Here is a 25,355-nt window from a genome sequence, read left to right as displayed (position 1 = left end):
CTCACTCCTCACTGAGATCCTATGAGCCTCAATACTCACTGTCTTCCTGTTAGCCTCACTCCTCACTGAGTTCCTTTTGGCCTCAATCCTCAGTGTCTTCCTGTGGGCCTCAATCCTCACTGAGTTCCTATGAATCTGAATCCTCACTGTCTTCCTGTTAGCCTCAATCCTCACTGTCTTCCTGTGGGCCTCAATCCTCACTGTCTTCCTGTGGCCTCAATCCTCACTGTCTTCCTGTGATTCTCAATCCTCACTGTCTTCCTGTGGCCCTCAATCCTCACTGTCTTCATGTGGCCTCAATCCTCACTGTCTTCCTGTGATTCTCAATCCTCACTGTCTTCCTGTGGCCTCAATCCTCACTGTCTTCCTGTGATTCTCAATCCTCACTGTCTTCCTGTGGGCCTCAATCCTCACTGTCTTCCTGTGATTCTCAATCCTCACTGTCTTCCTGTGACCTCAATCCTCACTGTCTTCCTGTGATTCTCAATCCTCACTGTCTTCCTGTGGCCTCAATCCTCACTGTCTTCCTGTGATTCTCAATCCTCACTGTCTTCCTGTGAGCCTCAATCCTCACTGTCTTCCTGTGATTCTCAATCCTCACTGTCTTCCTGTGATTCTCAATCCTCACTGTCTTCCTGCAGGCCTCAATCCTCACTGTCTTCCTGTGGGCCTCAATCCTCACTGTCGTCTTGTGGTTCTCAATCCTCACTGTCTTTCTGTGGCCTCAATCCTCACTGTCTTCCTGTGAGCCTCAATCCTCACTGAGTTCCTGTGATTCTCAATCCTCACTGTCTTCCTGTAGGCCTCAATCCTCACTGTCTTCATGTGGCCTCAATCCTCACTGTCTTCCTGTGGGCCTCAATCCTCACTGTCTTCCTGTGGCCTCAATCCTCACTGTCTTCCTGTGATTCTCAATCCTCACTGTCTTCCTGTGGCCTCAACCCTCACTGTCTTCCTGTGGGCCTCAATCCTCACTGAGTTCCTGTTAGCCTCACTCCTCACTGAGATCCTATGAGCCTCAATACTCACTGTCTTCCTGTTAGCCTCACTCCTCACTGAGTTCCTTTTGGCCTCAATCCTCAGTGTCTTCCTGTGGGCCTCAATCCTCACAGAGTTCCTATGAACCTGAATCCTCACTGTCTTCCTGTTAGCCTCAATCCTCACTGTCTTCCTGTGGGCCTCAATCCTCACTGTCTTCCTGTGGCCTCAATCCTCACTGTCTTCCTGTGGGCCTCAATCCTCACTGTCTTCCTGTGGCCCTCAATCCTCACTGTCTTCATGTGGCCTCAATCCTCACTGTCTTCCTGTGATTCTCAATCCTCACTGTCTTCCTGTGGCCTCAATCCTCACTGTCTTCCTGTGATTCTCAATCCTCACTGTCTTCCTGTGGGCCTCAATCCTCACTGTCTTCCTGTGATTCTCAATCCTCACTGTCTTCCTGTGACCTCAATCCTCACTGTCTTCCTGTGATTCTCAATCCTCACTGTCTTCCTGTGGCATCAATCCTCACTGTCTTCCTGTGATTCTCAATCCTCACTGTCTTCCTGTGAGCTTCAATCCTCACTGTCTTCCTGTGATTCTCAATCCTCACTGTCTTCCTGTAATTCTCAATCCTCACTGTCTTCCTGTAGGCCTCAATCCTCACTGTCTTCCTGTGGGCCTCAATCCTCACTGTCTTCTTGTGGTTCTCAATCCTCACTGTCTTTCTGTGGCCTCAATCCTCACTGTCTTCCTGTGAGCCTCAATCCTCACTGAGTTCCTGTGATTCTCAATCCTCACTGTCTTCCTGTAGGCCTCAATCCTCACTGTCTTCCTGTGGGCCTCAATCCTCACTGTCTTCCTGTGATTCTCAATCCTCACTGTTTTCCTGTGATTCTCAATCCTCACTGTCTTCCTGTGGGCCTCAATCCTCACTGTCTTCCTGTGATTCTCAATCCTCACTGTCTTCCTGTGATTCTCAATCCTCACTGTTTTCCTGTGATTCTCAATCCTCACTGTCTTCCTGTGGGCCTCAATCCTCACTGTCTTCTTGTGGTTCTCAATCCTCACTGTCTTCCTGTGGCCTCAATCCTCACTGTCTTCTTGTGGTTCTCAATCCTCACTGTCTTCTTGTGGTTCGCAATCTTCCCTGATATGTGATGATGTTCCACTTCAGAGGAAGTAAATTTGTCTGTGCAAGTGATTGGTTGCAGAGTGAAATCCTGTCAATCTCTATGGGGATTCCTACAGCTGACCTGGAGGGTGGGGTGAACATTATAACATATGAAATAGGAGCTGGAGTAGGCCATTTGGCCCCTCCACCTGCCCCGCCATTCAACAACATTGTGGCTGATCTCCCCAGACTTCAACTCTTCTCTTGTGCCAGCTCCTCATAACCCTCAACTCTCCGATATTTCAATAATCTATCTACCTGCTCTTTAAATACTTTCAGTGATCCAGCCTCCACAACTCTCTGGGTTAGAAAATTCCAGACTTTCTCTGAGAGAAGAAATTCCTTTGCACCTGAGTTTTAAATGAGTTTCCCATTATTCTGTAACTATGTCCCTTAGTTCGAGATTCCCCCACCAGTGGAAAGATCTTCTCCACATCTACCCTGCCAAGCCCCCTCAGAATCTTGTATGTTTCAATAAGATCACCCCTCATTCTTCCAAATGCCAATGAATAAAGGCCTAACCTGTTTAGCCGTTCTTGATAAGTCAACCCCTTCATCCCAGGAATCAGCCTAGTGAATCTCTTTTGAACTGCCTCCAACGCCAGTATATCCTTTCTTAAATACGGGGACCAAAACTGTACATAGTACTCCAGGTGTGACTGCACCAACACCCTGTACAGTTGTAACAAGACTTCCCTACTTTTAATAAAGGCCAATATTCCATTTCCCTTCTTAATTACTTGCTGCACCTGCATGCTAACTTTTTGTGTTTTATGCACAAGAACACCCAGATGCCTCTGTGCTACACTCTTTTGGAGTCTCTCTCCATTTAAATAATAGTCTGCCTTTTGATTCTTCCTACCAAAGTGCACAACCTCACACTTTCCTGCATTAAGCTCCATCTGCCAAGTTTTTGCCCACTCACTCAATCGATCATATCCCCTTGCAGATTCCTTATATCCTCATCACAACATGCCCTTACATCTATTTTTGTATTGTTAGCAAATTTGGATATATCACAGTCTGCCCCCTCCTCCAAGTCATTAATATAGATAGTAAATAATTGAGGCCCTAGGACAGATCCTTGTGGTACTCCACTAGTACGTCTTTCTAACCTGAAAAAGTCCCATTAATCCTGACTCTCTGCTTTCTGTGAGTTAACCAATCCTCAATCCATGCTAATACATTACTCCCAATGCCATGAGCTCCTACCTTGTGCAATAATCTTTTATGGGGCACCTTATCGAATGCCTTCTGGAAATCTAAATACACATCTTCTGTATCCCCTTTATCAACTCTGCTTGTTATATCCTCAAAGAACTCAAGCAAATTTGTTAAACATGATTTCCCTTTCACAAAACCATGTTGACTCTGTTTGCCACTTCTTCCTTAATAATGCAGTCTAGCATTTCCCCAACAACCGAGGTTAGGCTGACTGGCCTATAGTATCCTGCTTTTTGTCTCCCTCACTTCTTGAACCAGGGCACCACGTTAACGGTTTTCCAATCCACTGGGCCCCTCCCGGAATCCAGTGAGCTCTGGAATATTTCGACCAACGCCTCCACTATCTCTGCAGCCACTTCCTTTAAAATATTTGGATCTGGGCCATCAGGTCCTGGCGACTTGTCTGCCTTTAGTCCCATTAGTTTGTCAAATACTTTGTCCCCCTTGATAGAGACTGTTCCAAGATCTTACCTCCCATTAGCTCCTTGCTTATCTGATATCTGTGGGATGTTTGTAGTGTCCTCCACCATGAAGACCGATGCAAAATATTTCCCGGCTCGCCGTTATCAATTCTCCAGTTGCATCCTCCAAGGGTCCCACACTCATTTTAGCTACTCTCTTTTTATATACATGTAGAAGCACTTGCTGTTTGTTTTTATATTTCTTGCCAATTTACTTTCATAATCAATTTTCTCCCTCTTTATTAGCTTTTTAGTCATCCATTGCTGGTTCCTAAAAAATTCCCAATCCTCTGGCCTCCCACGAGTTTTCACCACTTTGTATGCCTTAGTTTTTGATTAGATACTCTCCTTTACCACCTTTGTTAACCACAGGTGGTTCATCCTTCTCATCGAGTCCTTCTTTTTGACCGGGATAAATTTTTGCTGAGTGTTATAAAACGTCTGCTGAAATGTCTGCCACTGCTCATCCACTGACCTTCCCCATATTCTATTTTCCCAGCCTGAATTTCACAACTCTTTCTTCATACCTCTGTAATTACCCTTGTTTAAGTTGAGGACACTGGTTTGAGACCCGAGTTGTTCGCACTCAAACTGAATTTGAAATTCTACCATATTGTGATCGCTTCCCCCTACAGAATCCTTAACCACGTTATCTCTTATTAATCCTACCTCATTACACATTCTTAGATCTAAAATAGCCTGTTCCCGGGTAGGTTCTGCAATGTATTGCTCGAAGTAACAATCCCTGATGCACTCTACAAATTCGACTTCCATGTTACCTCTGCCAATCTGATTTGTCCAGTCTATATGCAGATTAAAATCACTCATGACAATTGTAGCGCCCTTCTTACACACCTCCTTTATTTCCCAATTTATACTTTGTCCTACTGTGAGGCAACTCTTCAGGGGCCTATAGACGACTCCCACCCGTGACTTCTTCCCCTTGCTATTCCTTATTTCCACCCAAATTGATTCCACATCACGATCTATCGCACCTCTATCACTACTCACCACCGCACTGATACTTTCCTTTATTCACAAAGCTACGCCACCTCCTTTTCCTTTTTGCCTATTTTTCCGGAACATCGAATACCCTTGAATATCGAGTTCCCAGTCTTGGTCACCCTGCAACCACGTCTCTGTAATAGCTATCAAGTCATACTCATTCATTTCTAATTATGCCGTTGTCTCATCTATGTTGTTACAAATGCTGTGTGCATTCAGATAAAGAGCCTTATGCTTTGACTTTTTGTCATTATTACTCATTCTGGTTCTAATTTATGCCGCACTCTTCCGCTTATATTTTCTGCCCCTTCCTGTCACACTTTGATTACCGTTCACTTCTTCACTACCCTGCACCTCTGCTCTCTCGTTTCTTTTTGATTTTTTTAAAACTTCACTTCAATTGAACTCTCCTCCCCCAACTAATTAGTTTAAAGTCCTATCTACAACCCTATTGGGGGGGGGGAGGGGTTACAATTTCATGAGTAGTCCCGAGGAGTCTCTGTGGGGTGAAACCTGACCTGGAGCTGGCACAGGCCGTCGAAGTGAGTGCCTCACATTCACTACCCGAATATACATGGAAAACCTTGACCATCGTCTCCGGAGTATTAACAAAGCACTCGCTCTGTATGCCGGAGCCAGGGTTGTACTGTGTTGACAGCATGGCCAGCAGTTACATGGTTAACAGAATGTGCAAGGGTTTGTGAAAGCTGTGAGGATGGAACCTGCACCCTTCCCAGTGTGTCCTCCTCACTGCCCCACTGACCAGTGCCAGCTCACGTTCTAATCAACGTTAGGTTTCTGCCCTCGATGTTTTTCAGTTTCTCTTTTCTGTGTTTTTTTTTGTGTTGGTGTCTCATTGATATGTGCCTTCAAGCCTGGTTTCCGAACCCAGCCCCGACTCAGAAAGTGAAACCCTCTTATTTTATCAGCTCTCGAAAAACACGCTCTAATTACCAATGAGATGTGCTGCTGGCTTCTCGCTGTCTCCCATCTCCAATTGCTCTTCATTCTCACCCATTCCCTCTGCAAAAGAATAAGCACAGGGTTACTGTTTAATGTGGGATTCACACAGGAACCAGATCCCAGCAGAAGCCTGCAGCTGCAAATCAACACTTCATGCCTCTGAGTGCCAATCTTGCATAATTGGCGGAGGTGTTAATCATTTCAAAACAGGTTAAACGCTGCATTAAGAGAGCACATAGAGAATCCTTTATAAACAGATTAATTAGCTTCAGAGGCTATCCACTGTGTTGAAATAGTGCCCTGAGCAATTTAACAGGAGCAGTTTTTAACAGGGTCACAAGTGCATTAAGATGAAAGACACAGGATTATCACCAAATCTTCAGATACTCAAGATGAATGTCACCCGCATCGGTTTATTTTTTCCTGTTCACTTTTTACATGAACCAGTTAATATATTCGCGTTAACACTTCCCGTCTCTAGTATAACCCGTTTAAAACCAGTTAATGTTCTCCTTGAGCAGAGAAGGTTAAGAGGAGATTTAATGGGGATTTAACAGAGTGAATTAGGAAAATCTGTTTCTGGTGACAGAAGGGTCAGTGACCAGACGGCAAAAGTTTAAGGCAAAAGAACCAGAGGTGAGACGAGGAAACATTTGAATTTTTTTACACGGCGTGTTGTGATCTGGAATGTTCTGCCTGAAGGGCTACTGGAAGCAGATTTAATAGTGACATTTTAAAGAGAATTTGGATGAAATACTTTAAGGGAAAACATTTCTAAGGTTCTGGGGACAGAGCAGAAGGAGGGGACGATTTGGAAAACCCGAACACTCTGTTTCTCTCTCCACACATGTTGTCAGACCTGCTGAGTATTTCCACCATTTTTTGTTTATTATTTCAGATTTCCAGCATCTGCAGTATTTTGGGGCCCCTTGGGTCAGACCACCATGCAATTAGATCTTGTCTGATCTGTAACTTCACTCCATTTAGCTGCTTTTCCTCCATATTCCTCGATACCTCCACTCAACAAAAATCTATTCATCTGGGCCTCAAAAAGCCCAGTTGTCCAACAGAAATCATGGCCTTTAGGGAAAGCGGTTTCCAGATTTCCACTAACTTTTGTGTGAAGTATGCTTTCGGACTTTACCCCTGAGCTGTCTAGCTCTGATTTTAAGGTTATTACTCCCTGTTCTGGACTCCCCATGCTACAGGAAATAGTTTAAAGGATCGACAATATCTAATCCATTAGTCATCGTAAATAGCTCAATAGATCGTCTCTTAATCTTCTATACTTGAGGAAATACATGCTAACTTTCTGTAATCTGATCTCCTAATTAAAGCCTGTAAATCCCAGAACCATCTGCCAAAGTTTAGAGGGATTACACAGGGTGTCCGGGCACCAGCTGTTCACACACTTACACTCGGTTTAGTGGGATTACACAGGGTGCCCGGGCACCAGCTGTTCACACACTTACACTCGGATTAGAGGGATTACACAGGGTGCCCGGGCACCAGCTGTTCACACACTTACACTCGGATTAGAGGGATTACACAGGGTGCCCGGGCACCAGCTGTTCACACATTTACACTCGGTTCAGTGGGATTACACAGGGTGTCCGGGCACCAGCTGTTCATGGATTTACACTCAGTTTAGTGGGATTACACAGGGTGTCCGGGCACCAGTTGTTCATGGATTTACACTCAGTTTAGTGGGATTACACAGGGTGTCCGGGCACCAGCTGTTCATGGATTTACACTCAGTTTAGTGGGATTACACAGGGTGGCCGGGCACCAGCTGTTCACACACTTACACTCGGTTCAGTGGGATTACACAGGGTGCCCGGGCACCAGCTGTTCACACACTTACACTCGGTTTAGAGGGATTACACAGGGTGCCCGGGCACCAGCTGTTCACACATTTACACTCGGTTTAGAGGGATTACACAGGGTGCCCGGGCACCAGCTGTTCACACACTTACACTCGGTTTAGAGGGATTACACAGGGTGCCCGGGCACCAGCTGTTCACACATTTACACTCGGTTTAGAGGGATTATACAGGGTGCCCGGGCACCAGCTGTTCACACATTTACACTCGGTTTAGAGGGATTACACAGGGTGCCCGGGCACCAGCTGTTCACGGATTTACACTCGGTTTAGAGGGATTACACAGGGTGCCCGGGCACCAGCTGTTCACGGATTTACACACTGTTTAGAGGGATTACACAGGGTGCCCGGGCACCAGCTGTTCACACATTTACACTCGGTTTAGAGGGATTACACAGGGTGCCCGGGCACCAGCTGTTCACACATTTACACTCGGTTTAGAGGGATTACACAGGGTGCCCGGGCACCAGCTGTTCACACACTTACACTCGATTTAGAGGGATTACACAGGGTGCCCGGGCACCAGCTGTTCACGGATTTACACTCGGTTTAGTCGGATTACACAGGGTGCCCGGGCACCAGCTGTTCACACATTTACACTCGGTTTAGAGGGATTACACAGGGTGCCCGGGCACCAGCTGTTCACACACTTACACTCGGTTCAGTGGGATTACACATGGTGCCCGGGCACCAGCTATTCACACACTTACACTCGGATTAGAGGGATTACACAGGGTGCCCGGGCACCAGCTGTTCACACACTTACACTCGGATTAGAGGGATTACACAGGGTGCCCGGGCACCAGCTGTTCACACATTTACACTCAGTTTAGAGGGATTACACAGGGTGCCCGGGCACCAGCTGTTCACACATTTACACTCGGTTTAGAGGGATTACACAGGGTGCCCGGGCACCAGCTGTTCACGGATTTACACACTGTTTAGAGGGATTACACAGGGTGCCCGGGCACCAGCTGTTCACACATTTACACTCGGTTTAGAGGGATTACACAGGGTGCCCGGGCACCAGCTGTTCACACATTTACACTCGGTTTAGAGGGATTACACAGGGTGCCCGGGCACCAGCTGTTCACACACTTACACTCGATTTAGAGGGATTACACAGGGTGCCCGGGCACCAGCTGTTCACGGATTTACACTCGGTTTAGTCGGATTACACAGGGTGCCCGGGCACCAGCTGTTCACACATTTACACTCGGTTTAGAGGGATTACACAGGGTGCCCGGGCACCAGCTGTTCACGGATTCACACTCGGTTTAGTCGGATTACACAGGGTGCCCGGGCACCAGCTGTTCACACATTTACACTCGGTTTAGAGGGATTACACAGGGTGCCCGGGCACCAGCTGTTCACACATTTACACTCGGTTTAGAGGGATTACACAGGGTGCCCGGGCACCAGCTGTTCACACACTTACACTTGGTTTAGTGGGATTACACAGGGTGCCCGGGCACCAGCTGTTCACACATTAACACTCGGTTCAGTGGGATTACACAGGGTGCCCGGGCACCAGCTGTTCACACATTTACACTCGGTTTAGAGGGATTACACATGGTGCCCGGGCACCAGCTATTCACACACTTACACTCGGATTAGAGGGATTACACAGGGTGCCCGGGCACCAGCTGTTCACACACTTACACTCGGATTAGAGGGATTACACAGGGTGCCCGGGCACCAGCTGTTCACACATTTACACTCAGTTTAGAGGGATTACACAGGGTGCCCGGGCACCAGCTGTTCACACATTTACACTCGGTTTAGAGGGATTACACAGGGTGCCCGGGCACCAGCTGTTCACACATTTACACTCGGTTTAGAGGGACTACACATGGTGCCCGGGCACCAGCTGTTCACGGATTTACACTCGGTTTAGTGGGATTACACAGGGTGGCCGGGCACCAGCTGTTCACACATTTACACTCAGTTTAGAGGGATTACACAGGGTGCCCGGGCACCAGCTGTTCACACATTTACACTCGGTTTAGAGGGATTACACAGGGTGCCCGGGCACCAGCTGTTCACACATTTACACTCGGTTTAGAGGGACTACACATGGTGCCCGGGCACCAGCTGTTCACGGATTTACACTCGGTTTAGTGGGATTACACAGGGTGGCCGGGCACCAGCTGTTCACACATTTACACTCGGTTTAGAGGGATTACACAGGGTGCCCGGGCACCAGCTGTTCACGGATTCACACTCGGTTTAGTCGGATTACACAGGGTGCCCGGGCACCAGCTGTTCACACATTTACACTCGGTTTAGAGGGATTACACAGGGTGCCCGGGCACCAGCTGTTCACGGATTCACACTCGGTTTAGTCGGATTACACAGGGTGCCCGGGCACCAGCTGTTCACACATTAACACTCGGTTTAGAGGGACTACACATGGTGCCCGGGCACCAGCTGTTCACGGATTTACACTTGGTTTAGTGGGATTACACAGGGTGCCCGGGCACCAGCTGTTCACACATTAACACGCGGTTCAGTGGGATTACACAGGGTGCCCGGGCACCAGCTGTTCACACATTAACACTCGGTTCAGTGGGATTACACAGGGTGCCTGGGCACCAGCTGTTCACACATTTACACTCGGTTTAGAGGGATTACACATGGTGCCCGGGCACCAGCTGTTCACACACTTACACTCGGATTAGAGGGATTACACAGGGTGCCCGGGCACCAGCTGTTCACACATTAACACTCGGTTTAGAGGGACTACACAGGGTGCCCGGGCACCAGCTGTTCACACACTTACACTCGGTTCAGTGGGATTACACAGGGTGCCCGGGCACCAGCTGTTCACACTTTTACACTCGATTTAGAGGGATTACACATGGTGCCCGGGCACCAGCTGTTCACACACTTACACTCGATTTAGAGGGATTACACAGGGTGCCCGGGCACCAGCTGTTCACGGATTTACACTCGGTTTAGTGGGATTACACAGGGTGCCCGGGCACCAGCTGTTCACACATTTACACTCGGTTTAGAGGGATTACACAGGGTGCCCGGGCACCAGCTGTTCACACACTTACACTCGGTTTAGAGGGATTACACAGGGTGCCCGGGCACCAGCTGTTCACACATTTACACTCGGTTTAGAGGGATTACACAGGGTGCCCGGGCACCAGCTGTTCACACATTTACACTCGGTTTAGAGGGATTACACAGGGTGCCCGGGCACCAGCTGTTCACACATTTACACTCGGTTTAGAGGGATTACACAGGGTGCCCGGGCACCAGCTGTTCACACATTTACACTCGGTTTAGAGGGATTACACAGGGTGCCCGGGCACCAGCTGTTCACGGATTTACACTCGGTTTAGAGGGATTACACAGGGTGCCCGGGCACCAGCTGTTCACGGATTTACACTCGGTTTAGAGGGATTACACAGGGTGCCCGGGCACCAGCTGTTCACACATTTACACTCGGTTTAGAGGGATTACACAGGGTGCCCGGGCACCAGCTGTTCACACATTTACACTCGGTTTAGAGGGATTACACAGGGTGCCCGGGCACCAGCTGTTCACACATTTACACTCGGTTTAGAGGGATTACACAGGGTGCCCGGGCACCAGCTGTTCACACATTTACACTCGGTTTAGAGGGATTACACAGGGTGCCCGGGCACCAGCTGTTCACACATTTACACTCGATTTAGAGGGATTACACAGGGTGCCCGGGCACCAGCTGTTCACGGATTTACACTTGGTTTAGAGGGATTACACAGGGTGCCCGGGCACCAGCTGTTCACGGATTTACACTCGGTTTAGAGGGATTACACAGGGTGCCCGGGCACCAGCTGTTCACACATTTACACTCGGTTTAGAGGGATTACACAGGGTGCCCGGGCACCAGCTGTTCACGGATTTACACTCGGTTTAGAGGGATTACACAGGGTGCCCGGGCACCAGCTGTTCACACATTTACACTCGGTTTAGAGGGATTACACAGGGTGCCCGGGCACCAGCTGTTCATGGATTTACACTCGGTTTCGAGGGATTACACAGGGTGCCCGGGCACCAGCTGTTCACACATTTACACTCGGTTTAGAGGGATTACACAGGGTGCCCGGGCACCAGCTGTTCATGGATTTACACTCGGTTTAGTGGGATTACACAGGGTGCCCGGGCACCAGCTGTTCACACATTTACACTCGGTTTAGTGGGATTACACAGGGTGCCCGGGCACCAGCTGCTCATGGATTTACACTGGCAGGGACCAAATTGTCAGCAGTTTGTGCCCGAGTTTGTTATCGGCTTTTCTACCTGGATCAGCACCAACCCTAGCTTTCAGAGGACATTCTGCCCAAACATCTTTGCTGTTGGTCTGGAACAGGGTGCCCCTCATGGGTGACCCCCACCTCGAAACCCTGTTAATTTTAATTACAGTGCACACGAGACCCACGATTCTCAGGGTGAGGTCAATTGGTTATTGGTAATGCGAATTGTCACAGTCCTTTTAAGCAGGTTATCCTCGGCATCTGACACTGACACAGCTGTGCTCCTTCTCTGGGTGTTTATCTGAGACAGAATAATGATGCACCTACCTAAATGTCCTTTCAACATGGATGTATTGTGAGGATCCTGTGGGATGGAAGAGACAGAATTAATGCTTTTATTTATTAACATATAAATCAACCTTGAATCAGATAGATTTGCGCCATTTGTAATTTTAAGTTGTGTTTTCCCAGCGCAAAGGCACTGAGGCCAATTATAGGACTTGACACTCCTCACTACCCCAGACTGACAACTGCTACTATCACTCCAGACTGGAGCTTGCTGCTCCCACTTCAGGCTGACACTGACTACTGTGATCTTTAGCACCCACATCAGACTGCAAAAATGACCTCAGTTTAACATCTCATCTGTGAGACAGCACAGTGCTGCCTCAGTGCCACCATGGGGAATGTCAGTTAGATGATGAGTGCATCTTGTAGATGGTACACACTGCTGCCACTGTGGAGGCAGTAAATGTTTGTAGATGGGGTCCCAATCAAGTGGGCTGTTTTGTCCTGGATGGTGTCAAGCTTCTTGAGTCATAGAGAGATACAGCACTGAAACAGGCCCTTTGGCCCACCAACAGCCACCCATTTATACTAATCCTACATTAACCCCATATTCCCTGCCACATCCCCACCTTCCCTCAATTATCATACCACCTACCTACACTAGGGGCAATTTGCAATGGCCAATTTACCTAGCAACCTGCAAATCATTTGGTTGTGGGAGGAAACAAGAGTACCCGGCAGACACCCACGCAGTCACAGGGCGAACTTGCAAACTCCACACAGGCAGTACCCAGAACCAAACCTGGGTCGCTAGAGCTGTGAGGCTGCGGTGCTAACCACTGCGCAACTGTGCCGCCACAGTGTTGGAAAGTTGGAGCTGCACCCATCCAGGCAAGTGGAGAGTATTCCATCACACTCCTGACTTGTGCCTTGTAGATGGTGGACAGGCTTTGGGGAGTCAGGAGGCGAGTTACTTGCTACAGGATTCCTAGCCTCTGCCCTGCTCTTGTAGCCACAGTATTCATATGGCTACTCCAGTTCAGTTTCTAGTCAATGGTAACCCCCATGATGTTGATAGTGATGGATTCAGCGAACATAATGTCATTGAATGTCAAGGGGAGATGGTTCAATTCTCTCTTGTTGGAGATGGTCATTGCCTGCAACTTGTGTGGCGCAACTGTTACTTGCCACTTATTCGCCCAAGCCTGGATATTGTCCAGGTCTTGTTGCATTTCTACACGGACTGCTTCAGTATCTGAGGAGTTGCGAATGGTGCTGAACATTGTGCAATCATCAGCGAACATCCCCACTTCTGACCTTATGATTGAAGGAAGGTCATTGATGAAGCAGCTGAAGATGGTTGGGCCTAGGACACTACCCTGAGGAACTCCTGCAGTGATGTCCTGGAGCTCAGATGATTGACCTCCAACAACCACAATCATGTTCCTTTGTGCTAGGTATGACTCCAAGCAGCGGAGAATTTTCCCCATCGACTCCAGTTTCGCTAGGGCTCCTTGATGCCACACTCGGTCAAATGCTGTCTTGATGTCAAGTGTAGTCACTCGCACCTCACCTATTGAGTTCAGATCTTTTCTCAAAATTGAAAACCAGTTGTGGTGTAGAGTGGCACCTGCCCTTTTCTCATTAAAGCTGCTAACAGGCCTTCCATGTATTCCCAGCATTGTCTGCCTGTGTTCCCACCATATTGGGGAATCTGTTTAACTTTGTTTATGAACACAGGAACAGGAAGAGGCCATTCGGCCCCTCGGGCCTGTTCCACTATTCAATGGGATCATGGTTGATCTGATTGTGGCCTTAACTCCACTTTCCTGCCTGCCCCCCATAACCCCCAACTCCATTGTCGATCAAAAATATGTCTAACTCAGCCTTGAATCTATTCAATGTCCCAGCCTCCACTGCTCTCCGGAGTAGAGAATTCCAAAGGTTAACGAACCACAGAGAAGAAATTCCTCCTCATCTCCGTCTTAAATGGGTGACCCCTTATTCTGAAACTGTTACCCCTAGTCCGAGATTCCCTCACGTGGGGAAACCACCTCTCAGCATCCACAATCTTATATGTTTCAATAAGGTTACCTCTCAATCTTCTAAACTCCAATGAGTATAGGCTCAACATGCACAACCTTTCCTCATAAGACAACCCCTTCATCCCAGGAATCAGCCGAGTGAACCTTCCCTGAACTGCTTCCAATGCAAGTCCTTAAATAAGGAGACAAAAACTGTACGCAGTACTCTCGGTGTGGTGTCACTAATGCCCTGTACCATTGTAGCAAGACTTCCTTACTTTTATACTCCATCCCCCTTACAATAAATGCCAACATTCTGTTTGCCTTCCTAATTACTTGCTGTACCTACATGCTACCTTCATGTACAAGGACACCCAGATCCCTCTGCACTGCAGCATTCTGCAGTCTCTCTTCATTCAAACCCTTAATGCCTTTGAATAACCAAAATTGATCAATCTCAGATTTAACACGAACAATTGACCCAACACCCTGCTGTTTGCGGATGAGATTTCCAAAATTCTATCACCCTTTGTGTGTGGGATGGTTTCCTAATTTTGCTCCTTAAAGAGCTTGGCTCTTATGTGACTTGGTGCCAAATTGTGTCTGATAATCGCTCCTGTGAAACACCCTGGGACATTTTGCTACATTAAAGGTGCTATATAAATGCAAGTTGCTTTTGTTGCAATAAATAAATCTTGCTGGTGCCAAACCTAGCTGGCAATGCGGTGCTGCCAGTCTCGCACCGATTGTATTGTTGCAACCCTCCAAAGCACTTTGATCATGCAGCCATAACAAGTGTGGCAGACCAGGATGAAGGAATGGAATTATCTGAACGCGTATTATTTGGAATTTCCAACGGGGCTGGGCCTCCCACGTCGCCATAGACTAAATACCCCGAGAACAAAGGACGTTTGGAAAAGAGCTGTTACATCAGGTGCTTCTTTAGCATTGAGAAGGTTTCCTTGCCAACGAGTTGTGTCTGTTCTCCTTTCGCTTGTTGCCTTGGAGCACTGTGGCTTGGTCCTATTCCCTAACCATTCCACTCTGAAGAGTAAATAATCTGACTGAGGTTAACCAGAATGATAGTGGGTTTTAAAGGGTTAAATTAATAGGACCGGTCACACAATCATGACTTGTATTCCCTCAGCTTTCAAAGGTGGAGAGGCGGGCGCGGTGGGATGGGGGCAGTGAGCTGATCAGGATGTTTAAAACTATTAAGAGAATCTATCGGGTTGATAGAGAGAAACTGTTTCCTGTGATGGTGGAATCCAGACCAAGGGGGATTATTTTAACATTGGAATGAGCCCTTCCAGATTGAAAGAATGAAGCATTTTTCACACAGAGGCCAGTGGAAATCTGGAAAACTCTCCCACTAAAGGCTGTGGATGCCGAGGAAAATTGGAGCTTTCAGACATGAGATGGACTGATTTTAGTTGGGTCAGGGTATTAAGAGATAGGGAGTAAAGGTGGCTAAATGTTCTGGATCAGACCAGCCATGATCTGAGTGAACAGGCTCGAAGGACTGATTACACTCCTCCTGTTACCATGTTGCTATGACAGTGTCTGACCCGCTGTCCCACCCGGTCCCAGAGGGGGAAAGGACAGTGTCTGACCCGCTGTCCCACCCGGTCCCAGAGGGGGAAAGGACAGTGTCTGACCCGCTGTCCCACCCAGTCCCAGAGGGGGAAAGGACAGTGTCTGACCCACTGCATCACCCATCCCAGAGGGGGAAAGGACAGTGTCTGAGCTGCTGTGCCACAAAGTCCCAGAGGGGGAAAGGACAATGTCTGACCCACTGCATCACCCAGTCCCAGAGGGGGAAAGGACAGTGTCTGACCCACTGTCCCACCTAGTCCCAGAGGGGGAAAGGACAGAGTCTGACCCACTGCCCCACCCGGTCCCAGAGAGGGAAAGGACAGTGTCTGACCCACTACATCACCCAGTCCCAGAGTGGGAAAGGACAGTGTCTGACCCACTGCATCACCCAGTCCCAGAGGGGGAAAGGAGAGTGTCTGACCCACTGTCCCACCCAGTCCCAGAGGGGGAAAGGACAGAGTCTGACCCACTGCCCCACCCAGTCCCAGAGGGGGAAAGGACAGTGTCTGACCCACTGCTCCACCCAGTCCCAGAGGGGGAAAGGACAGTGTCTGACCCACTGTCCCACCCAGTCCCAGAGGGGGAAAGGACAGAGTCTGACCCACTGTCCCACCCAGTCCCAGAGGGGGAAAGGACAGAGTCTGACCCACTGTCCCACCCAGTCCCAGAGGGGGAAAGGACAGTGTCTGACCCACTGTCCCACCCAGTCCCAGAGGGGGAAAGGACAGAGTATGACCCACTGTCCCACCCAGTCCCAGAGGGGGAAAGGACAGTGTCTGACCCACTACGTCACCCAGTCCCAGAGGGGGAAAGGACAGTGTCTGACCCACTACATCACCCAGTCTCAGAGGGGGACAGGACAGTGTCTGACCCAGTGCCCCACCCAATCACAGAGAGGGAAAGGACAATATGTTGATGAAATATGCTACCCACCTCCCGTCCCTAGCAATAAGGCCTTTTCTCAAAGACAGAACTGGTGACCGCAAATATTGATCCACTTGTATTTAATGAGAACTGCGTTTGCCACAATACTCCTCCCTGTGGTTACAGAGAATTCGTTGCAGTCTGAAGCCACAGAGGCCACCTTGTCCACACTGCTCTGTGTCTTTGAGCAAGAACACAAAGCTGCCAAATGCCCAGTAATGTAGGTCACAGAGTGAAAACAAGCGATGGGGAGACAACAGTGCCAAGTTCGCAGGAAGTACTGGAGGTCAGACATGCAGGTTTGTAGTGCAAGGTGCTGGAGATTGCTCAGATCCTGCTGCAAGTCTGAGCTTGTTGTTCAACAGGCTTTATCGTGAGCATCTCGCCTTTAACTCTGTCAGTGCTAAACACCAAGCAGATTTCTTACAGAATTAGCCCAACTCCGTGCATACCGAGATTAGAATGTAGCGTACTGTCTCTCCCCCTCCCCTACATCTCAAAGTTTTGGAAAATGGATATGTGGAACAAGAGGATTTTCCTCAGGGAAAGGAAATTCCACTTGAGTGAGACTGATCGATATCTACGGTGATTTGGCCGGAGTTTTGGCCTGGATTTGGTTTCAGTTCAACGCTAACTGCACTCGGATTTTTGAAAAGAACAAAGACTTGCCTCTATATAGCACCTTTAGGACATCTTAAAGTGCCTGATGGCCAATGACGCATCTTTTCTGAAATGTAGTCAATGTTGTCATCTTGGAAGTGCTGGGGCCCATTTATGCCCAGCAAGAGGCGAATAACAGCAATGAGATAATGACCAGATCACGTTTTTTAGGGATGGTGGTTGAGGGATAAACATTGGCCGGACACCAGGGAGGACTCCCCTGCTCTACCTTGAAATATTCCCCGGGTTCTATTGCGTCTAGCCGAGAGGGAAAACGGGGACTCGGTTTCAGTGCCTCATCCGAAATATGGTATCTCCGACAGAGCAGCACTCCCTCAGTACTGCATGGGAATGTTGGCCTGGATTACAGGCTCAAGCCTCTCTCTTGGCATTCAGTCCCAGTGACATTGCAGAGTTCCTGTTGCTATCGCAGGGCTTCTGCTGTAAAAGTTTGCACAGAGCAAGAGGGAAACCCTTGCTGTGTTAGAAATTGAGGAGGGACCTCTTAGCAGATTTCAGAACCCGTGAAAGACTGAGCAGTGTCTGGAGTTGTTATTCCATCGCACAGAAAGCGAGGGACTTGCGCAGTACCACTTAACAGCCATCTCTACAGATTGAGAAACACACTTGTGGGACGTTTTCACTGTATGAAAGGCGCTATATTAATGCAAGTTAGTGTTGTAGTGGTCGTCTATGGAATAAGATACTTGATGGGCTGAATAGGATAATGCTAAGAAGAGGCCATGCGCAAGCTAACGTAAGCAAGTTCACACGTAGGTTCATATTGAGTCACTGTGGCAGTGTAAGAGCTTAGAGCATGATATGGCCATTCAGCCCATCCAGCTACCTCCTTCCATAGACAATGCATAACAATAGAAATAAACAGCTTGTATTTATACAGTGTCTTTAACATCATTATGTGCTTCATGGGAGTGTTATCAAACATAATTTACCACTAGGCCACACAAGGTGACCCAAAGCTTGTTCAAAGACGCAGGTTTTAAGGAGTGTCTTAAAGAAGACGTAGAGAGGTGGAGATGTTTAGGGAGGGAGTTCCAGTGCTTAGGACCCAGGCAGATGAAGACACAGCTGCCAATGGTGGAGCAATGGAAATCAGGAATGCTTAAGAGATGAGAATTGCAGAAATCTGGAAGAGGTTTGAGGGAGGCAGGGAGGGGGGTGAGGCCACTGGGGATTCGAAAACAAGCAGGAGAACTTTAAAATCGAGAGCTGCCAGATCACGGGTTCCTGGTTTCTCCCTGAGAACTAAACGTAACTGAAGCAAGACTCCAGAGGAACCTGCCTAAAGCTCCACAATACATTATTCATCTTAACACCACTCATGTTCTTGACATGATATTCCTGAGGTCGCATCAGCTCGGGTGTCACACAATATGTGGCCAACCATGAGCATGCTTACTTTTGGAAGTGATTTGACACAGAGGAACCACTGTCAATTTCTACATGTACTGGGATACATCGTGATTGCATGGTACAGTTTAAAATGGGTGATAGCCAATGAACAGTCTACACAACATCATTCAGTGGAAATAAAGCTGGGGAGTGATGCAAAGTGGGCGGGTGAGTCACTATCAGCCGCTTCACGCCATCGCATAAAGTCATCACCTACCATTCTGGTGCCCGAGATTACATTTACACTGGAAAAGTATAGTAAATGTGTCAGCTCGAGCACAGTGAGTCCCACTCCAGGGAATAGAGCTTGTAAACCAGGCTGATACGCCGAGTGCAGTACTGAGGGAGTGCTGCATTGGCGGAGGTCAGTACTGAGGGAATGCTACACTGTCAAAGGGTCAGTACTGAGGGAGTGCTGCACTGTTAGAGGGTCAGTACTGAGGGAGTGCTGCACTGTTAGAGGGGCAGTACTAAGGGAGTGCTGCACTGTCAGAGGGTCAATACTGAGGGAGCACTGCAATGTCGGAGGGACAGTACTGAGGGAATGCTGCACTGTTGGAGGGTCAGTATTGAGGGAGTGCTGCACTGTTGGAGGGTCAATACTGAGGGAGTGCTGCACTGTCAGAGGCTCCATCTTTCAGTTGAGATGTTAAGCCAAGACACCAATATACAACATTCCAGGCCACTATGTGAAGAAGAGCAGGGGAGTTCTCCCTAGTCCCCTGACTGATATTTATCCCTCAACCAACCCTAGAAAAACAGATGATCAGGTCTTTATCTTATAGCAGTTTGTGGTATCTTGCTGTGCGCAAATTTGTTGCTGTGTTTTCTACATTATGGCAGTGACTACACTTCAAAAAAGTACTTCAAGCACTGTAGGATGTCCTGAGTTCGTGAAAGGCGTTCTAGAAAAATAAGCTGAGTCTTTATTTACTCCAGTGTGTTCACTGTAAAACAACAGATGAGGGATGTGGGTATGACCTTTCCAGTGAGGGTAACAATGTTTAACTTGTCAGGACTGATGTTGAAAGCAGTTTACTATTCTGTTCAGCACTGTTTACACGGAGCAGTCAGAGGGTTCGAAATTCAAGCCTATCTCAATTCCTCGATAGAAATCAAAGAACTCTGATCAACTTAAACTGCTTTCTGTGATTTCTGCTTCCAGCTTTTGTATAACTCAGTAAATCACGGGTGCCCAAGCAGCGAGACTGTGGTTTGCCGGGGACAGAGTTTCATTTTGAGACATCATCGCAGCAACTGAGAGATTGCTCAGTCTAGAGAAATAATGAAGGCGTCTTGAGCAGATCACTCAGTTGAAGCTCTCTGCTGACAGAAACTAAAGGCTGCAATTTTAAAGTGGGTGCAGGAATAGAGAAACCTTCAGTTTTACGTGCACCACTTCAAAGTTGGCAGGATAAGTCGATGAGGCTGTTTAAAAATAAAGCTAGCAAGATCCTTGTGTTTTATAAACAGAGGCATTGAGTACAAAAGCAAGGACGCTACACCAGATGTTTCTAAAACACTGGTTTAGCATCAACTGGAGTATTGTGTTCAGTTTTGGACACCACACTTTAGGAAGGATGTTGAGGTCTTGGAGAGGTTGCAAAAGAGATTTACTGTAATGGTTCGAGAGATGAGGGAGTTCAGTTACATGAAGAGACAGGAGAAGCTGGGGTTGTTCTCCTTAGAGCAGAGAAGATTAAGAGGAGATTTGCCAAGGGTGTTGAGACTCATGAAGGGTTTTGATGGAGTATATCGGTAGAAACTGCTTCCACTGACAAGAGGGTTGGTCCAGAGGACATAGATTTAATGTGATTGGCAAAAACACCAGCGAGGGATGAGGGAAAGGGGAACGGTGCGGGGGTACGGCCGGGGGGAAGGGTGGAGGGGGGGGATTCCTACTGCCCATCGACTGAGTGGTTGTTCTTTGTGTGTGAGCAGCGCACAGTGGAATGCGACAGCTGGCTGTTCGACCATTTGAATCTATTCCCACCTGCGGAGGCTGAGGTCTCTAATCCTGTTCTTACTAGACGACCATGCGAATTAGGAGCAGAAGTAGATCATTTTGCCCCTCGCGCCTGCTCTGCCATTCAATATCATCATGGCTGATCTGTTTCTGTCTCGAATACCACGCTCCCATCTGCCCCCGATAGCCTTTGATTTCCTTGCCTAACAAGAATCTATCTACCTCCACCTTAAATATATTCAATGACCCCCGCCTCCACCACCTTCTGAGGCAGAGAGTTCCAAAGACGCACAACCCTCTGAGAGAAAAGATTTCTGTCCCAAAAGGGTGACCTCTAATTTTAAAACAGTGCCCTCTAGTTCTGGTGTCACCCACAAGGGGAAACATCCTTTCCATAACCACCTTATCAAGACCGTTCAAGATCTTATAAACTTCAATCAAGTCTCCCCTCACTCTTCTAAACTCCAGTGAAAACAAGCCCAGTCTGTCCAACCTTTCCTCATAAGACAACCTGTTCATTCCAGGTATCAATCCAGTAAACCTCCTCTGAACGGCCTCCAATGCATTTACATCCTTCCTTAAATAAGGAGACCAAAACTGTACACAGTATTCGAGATGTGCTCTCACCAATGCCCTGTATAACTGAAGCATAACATCTTTACTTTTATTTTCAATTCCTCTCGTAGTAAAGGATAGCATTTCTTTAGCCTTCTTTATTACTTGCTCTACCTGCATACTAACCTTTTGTGACTCATGCACTAGAACACCTAGATCCCTCTGCACCTTGGAATTCTGCAGCCGTTCCCCGTTTTAGAAATCCTCTGCTTTTTTATTCTTCCTGCCAAAGTGAACAACTTCACATTTTCCCACATTATACTCCATCTGCTAGATTTTTGCCCACTCACTCAACCTCCCTATATCGGTCTGCAACCTCCTCATGTCCTCTTCACAACATACTTTCCTGTCTATCTTTGTGTCAGCTGCAAATTTAGCTACCATACCATCGCTCCCCTCATCTAAGTCATTGCTATAAATTGTAAAATGTTGAGGCCCCAGCACAGACCCCTGTGGGACTCTACTCGTCACATCCTGCCCTGCATACTCTCTGTTTTCTGCCAGCCAGCCCATCTTCTATCCATGCTAATATGTTACCCCCTACATGAGCTCCTACTTTGCGCAATAACCTTTTATGTGGCACCTTGTTAAATACCTTCTGGAAATCCAAGTACAGTATGTCAGCGGGCTCCCCTTTATTCACAGCACATGGTACTCCTTCAAAGAACTCCAATAAATTGGTTAAACATGATTTCCCTTTCACAAAACCATGCTGACTATTCCCGGTTACCTTGAGTTTATCTAAGTGCCCGGCTATAGCAATTGATTCTAACTCCTTCCCCACGACAGACGTCAAGCTAACTGGCCTATAGTTACCTGTTTTCTGCCTCCCCCCACCCTTCTTGATTAGAGGGGTTACGTTAGCTACTTTCCAGTCTGATGAACTTTTCAAGAATCTAGCGAATTTTGAAAAATTAACACCGACGCATTTACTACCTCATTAGCCACCTTTTTTAAGAGCCGTAGGATGAAGCCCATCAGGACCCGGGGACTTGTCAGTCCGCAGCTCCATCAGTTTGCTCAGTGCCGCTTCCCTGGTGATTATAATTTCACCAAGTTCCTCTCTGATTTACAGCTATTACTGGAAGGTTTTTTGTATCCTCCATAGTGAAGACAGAAGCAAAATATTTGTTCATTTCATCCACCATTTCCTTATTATCTACTATTAACTCCCCGTTCTCACTCTCTAGAGTACCAACACTCACCTTACTTACTCTTCCCCTTTTTAAATACCTGTAGAAACTCTTGCTATACGTTTTTACGTCTCTACCTAGCTTCCTCTCATACTCTAATTTCTTTCTCCTGATTAATCTTTTAGTCATTCTCTGCCTTTCTTGATATTCTGAACAATCATCTGACCTGCCACACATCTTTGCACACATCTTTCCTGAGGCTACTGGACCTTCTGAGTGATCGGGTGGTGGATGGAGGGACCAGGAATGCACCCCTTAACAGATTCCCACCCCAGTCTTCTCCCCTTTTAAATGGATGAGTGTGCACTTCGCCCCACGGTTGATTTCCCTGCATTCGCTCTACCCAGGTGATCCAATTGCCCCTGATAAATGACTGGTGAGAATCTGACCCTCAGTTCCCAGCTAGGATCTACTGAACAGCCCACCTTCTCCCCCCCCACCATCCTAGTCCGAGGGCTCTGAGGTCAATAGAATACTCAGTGCTGACCACCTTGAGATCAGCTGATAGGCACAGACCCGAGCCTGAACCCTTTTCCTGCTCCGCTTGACTCAGTGTCACCCATAGGACAGGGCCCATGAGATTTCCCGAGGGGTTCACCTTCCCCGGGATCAGAGGGACACGTTATGTTATGTCCACCCTGAGTGAGCAGATGGGGGTCTCGTTTCAACCTTCGTCCAAAAGGCGGCACCTCTGACTGTGCAGTCCTCCATCAGTACGGCACTGGGGGTGTCAGCCTGGACTCTGTGCGCAGGTTTCTGGAGTGGGACTTGAGTATCTGACCTCTGACTGAGAGGTGAGAGTGCTGTCCACTGAGCCATACCTGACAGTCTAACAACTGAGAACAGGGAGAATTCAGTGATCATCCAACTTCTAATCCATTATTCCCAGATACAAACAGAATTTTCATTTTGCCCAAAAGTTCTTTTCCAAAAGCACTGTCCCTTTAAATGTTGAGCACACTGTAATACAGACTCCTGCTCTCTCTCTCTCTCTCTCTCTCTCTCCCTCTCGCTCTCCTTTCACTTACCTGATATGGGATGCTTGGCTGGTTTCCACACCTGAAGTAGATGACCAGCAGAGCAGTAGTGGGGACAGACAGAGCCAGTGTAAGTAGCACAGTGCAGATTACAGGGGCCAGACTGCTGCTGACTCCTTCCACTCCCTTCTCAGAGCGAGACATTCTCCTGCAGTCTCAGCCTGTCTTGTGATTCCTGTGGGTACGGCAGACAGTACAGCGCTTCTCTGACACTGTGCTGTATTGTCTGTTAGTCCTGCACACAGTGTAATGCTTCTCTCAGAGGCTGTGATACTGGTGATTTCTGTGAGTCCTGTACACAGTATAACCCCTCTCTGACACTGTGACACTGTTGTGATGTCTATGAGTCTTGCACACAACGTAACTGTCAGACACTGTGACACTGTGTTGTGATGTCTGTGCGTCCTGCGGATAGTGTAACTCCTTCTCAGAGGCTGTGACAATGTGCTGTGACAGCAGTTATCCTGTTGACTGTATAACTCCCCTCTCGGAGGCTGTGACACTGGTGATGTCTGTGAGTCCTGCACACAGTGTAACCCCTCTCTGACACTGTGATACTGTGTTGTCAGTGCTGAGTCCAGCAGATAGTGTAACTCCCCTCTCAGAGGCTGTGACAATGTGCTGTGACAGCAATGATCCTGTTGACAGTATAACTCCTCTCTCAGACGCTGTGACACTGGTGATATCTGTGAGTCCTTCACACTCTGTAACTCCTCTCTCAGCTGTCAGAACTCTGTGTTGTCATGCCCGTGAGTGCAAGACACTCTGTAACTCCTCTCCCAGCTGTCGGGATTCAATGTTTTCTTCACCTCATTGATCGTTCCGCCCACAAGTGTTGACTGGACTTTCCACAAGCTTGCACAAATCAGCATTTCAGTTTCAGTTTGCAGTGAGCAGACCAGAGTTTCTACCTTTTGTTTTCTCTTCCTCCCTCTCTTTGCCTTTCCACATCCCCGCCCCTCCCCCCCCCCCTTTCTTTCTTCTCTCTATGTGGTAAATCGTTTTGCCTGTAAAACGGGAGTGGAGGGAAACTGGGCAGCTGGGGAGCAGTGAACCCCACCCCAGAGTTTTCTTGTGTTAAATCCAGTGGGATGTGTCCCAGCTGTGTGATCCTCCCCAGTTGATGTTCCCTTCTGCACTGAGCCTGGGTGATGCTTTAATCCTGAGCTAGGGAGGCATGTGTCTACTTCAATACCTCTCTCATTCTCCACATCCCTCCATCTCATTTTACTCTTGGTATTTGTCCCCTTCCTTTATCATTCACTTTGCGTTCCTCACTCTCCCTTTCCTTTTCATCCTCGTGTTTCTGATTCTTTCCACTTTTTTCTTCTACATCTGTCCCTTTCCTCTCTCCTTCTATTTCTCCTCCCACCCCAGGTAAACCTCTGTGACCCCAGTGACCTTTTCTCAACACCAACAACTTGAAGTTGTGTGATGGTCTTAAATGGAGTAAAGGGTGCCAGGGTGTTCCAAGGACAGGCAGGCCCTTTTTGTGCATTAAGGGCGAGGCTGGTTTTCAATTTTGGTGGGGAAAAACAGGAAGTAGAGGCGGACTGTGATTCGCAGGAAGACGGGATCAAGAGGAGGCCATTCGTCCCCTCGAGCCTGCTCTGCCACTGCAGCTATTACCACCACTGCCATTAAAAACCTGAAATTGTAAATGTCTCAGCTTATCTTGTGATGCCAGTGTGTCCTATGCACA

At 47.9% G+C, this 25,355-nt stretch overlaps 1 protein-coding gene across 1 annotated transcript in view; it reads right to left on the bottom strand.

Annotated features, from left to right (window-relative positions):
- The window catches only part of LOC137346117 (lymphotoxin-beta-like), a 29,110-nt gene extending 4,536 nt beyond the window's left edge, over positions 1 to 24,574 (bottom strand). The window contains exons 1-3 of the mRNA XM_068009428.1: positions 23,645 to 24,574; positions 12,265 to 12,301; positions 5,797 to 5,865 (exon numbers count right to left, since the gene is read on the bottom strand). Of these exons, the coding sequence (XP_067865529.1) occupies positions 5,797 to 5,865; positions 12,265 to 12,301; positions 23,645 to 23,797 (259 nt within the window). The 5' untranslated portion in view covers positions 23,798 to 24,574. The remainder of the gene's footprint in view (positions 1 to 5,796; positions 5,866 to 12,264; positions 12,302 to 23,644) is intronic.
- Between the last annotated feature and the right edge of the window lie 781 nt (positions 24,575 to 25,355).

The sequence above is a fragment of the Heterodontus francisci genome, chromosome 29, assembly GCF_036365525.1.
Source record: "Heterodontus francisci isolate sHetFra1 chromosome 29, sHetFra1.hap1, whole genome shotgun sequence".
Lineage (NCBI taxonomy): Eukaryota > Metazoa > Chordata > Chondrichthyes > Heterodontiformes > Heterodontidae > Heterodontus > Heterodontus francisci.
Note: the sequence above shows the minus strand (reverse complement) of the source record. Positions and strands in the feature narration are given on the sequence as shown.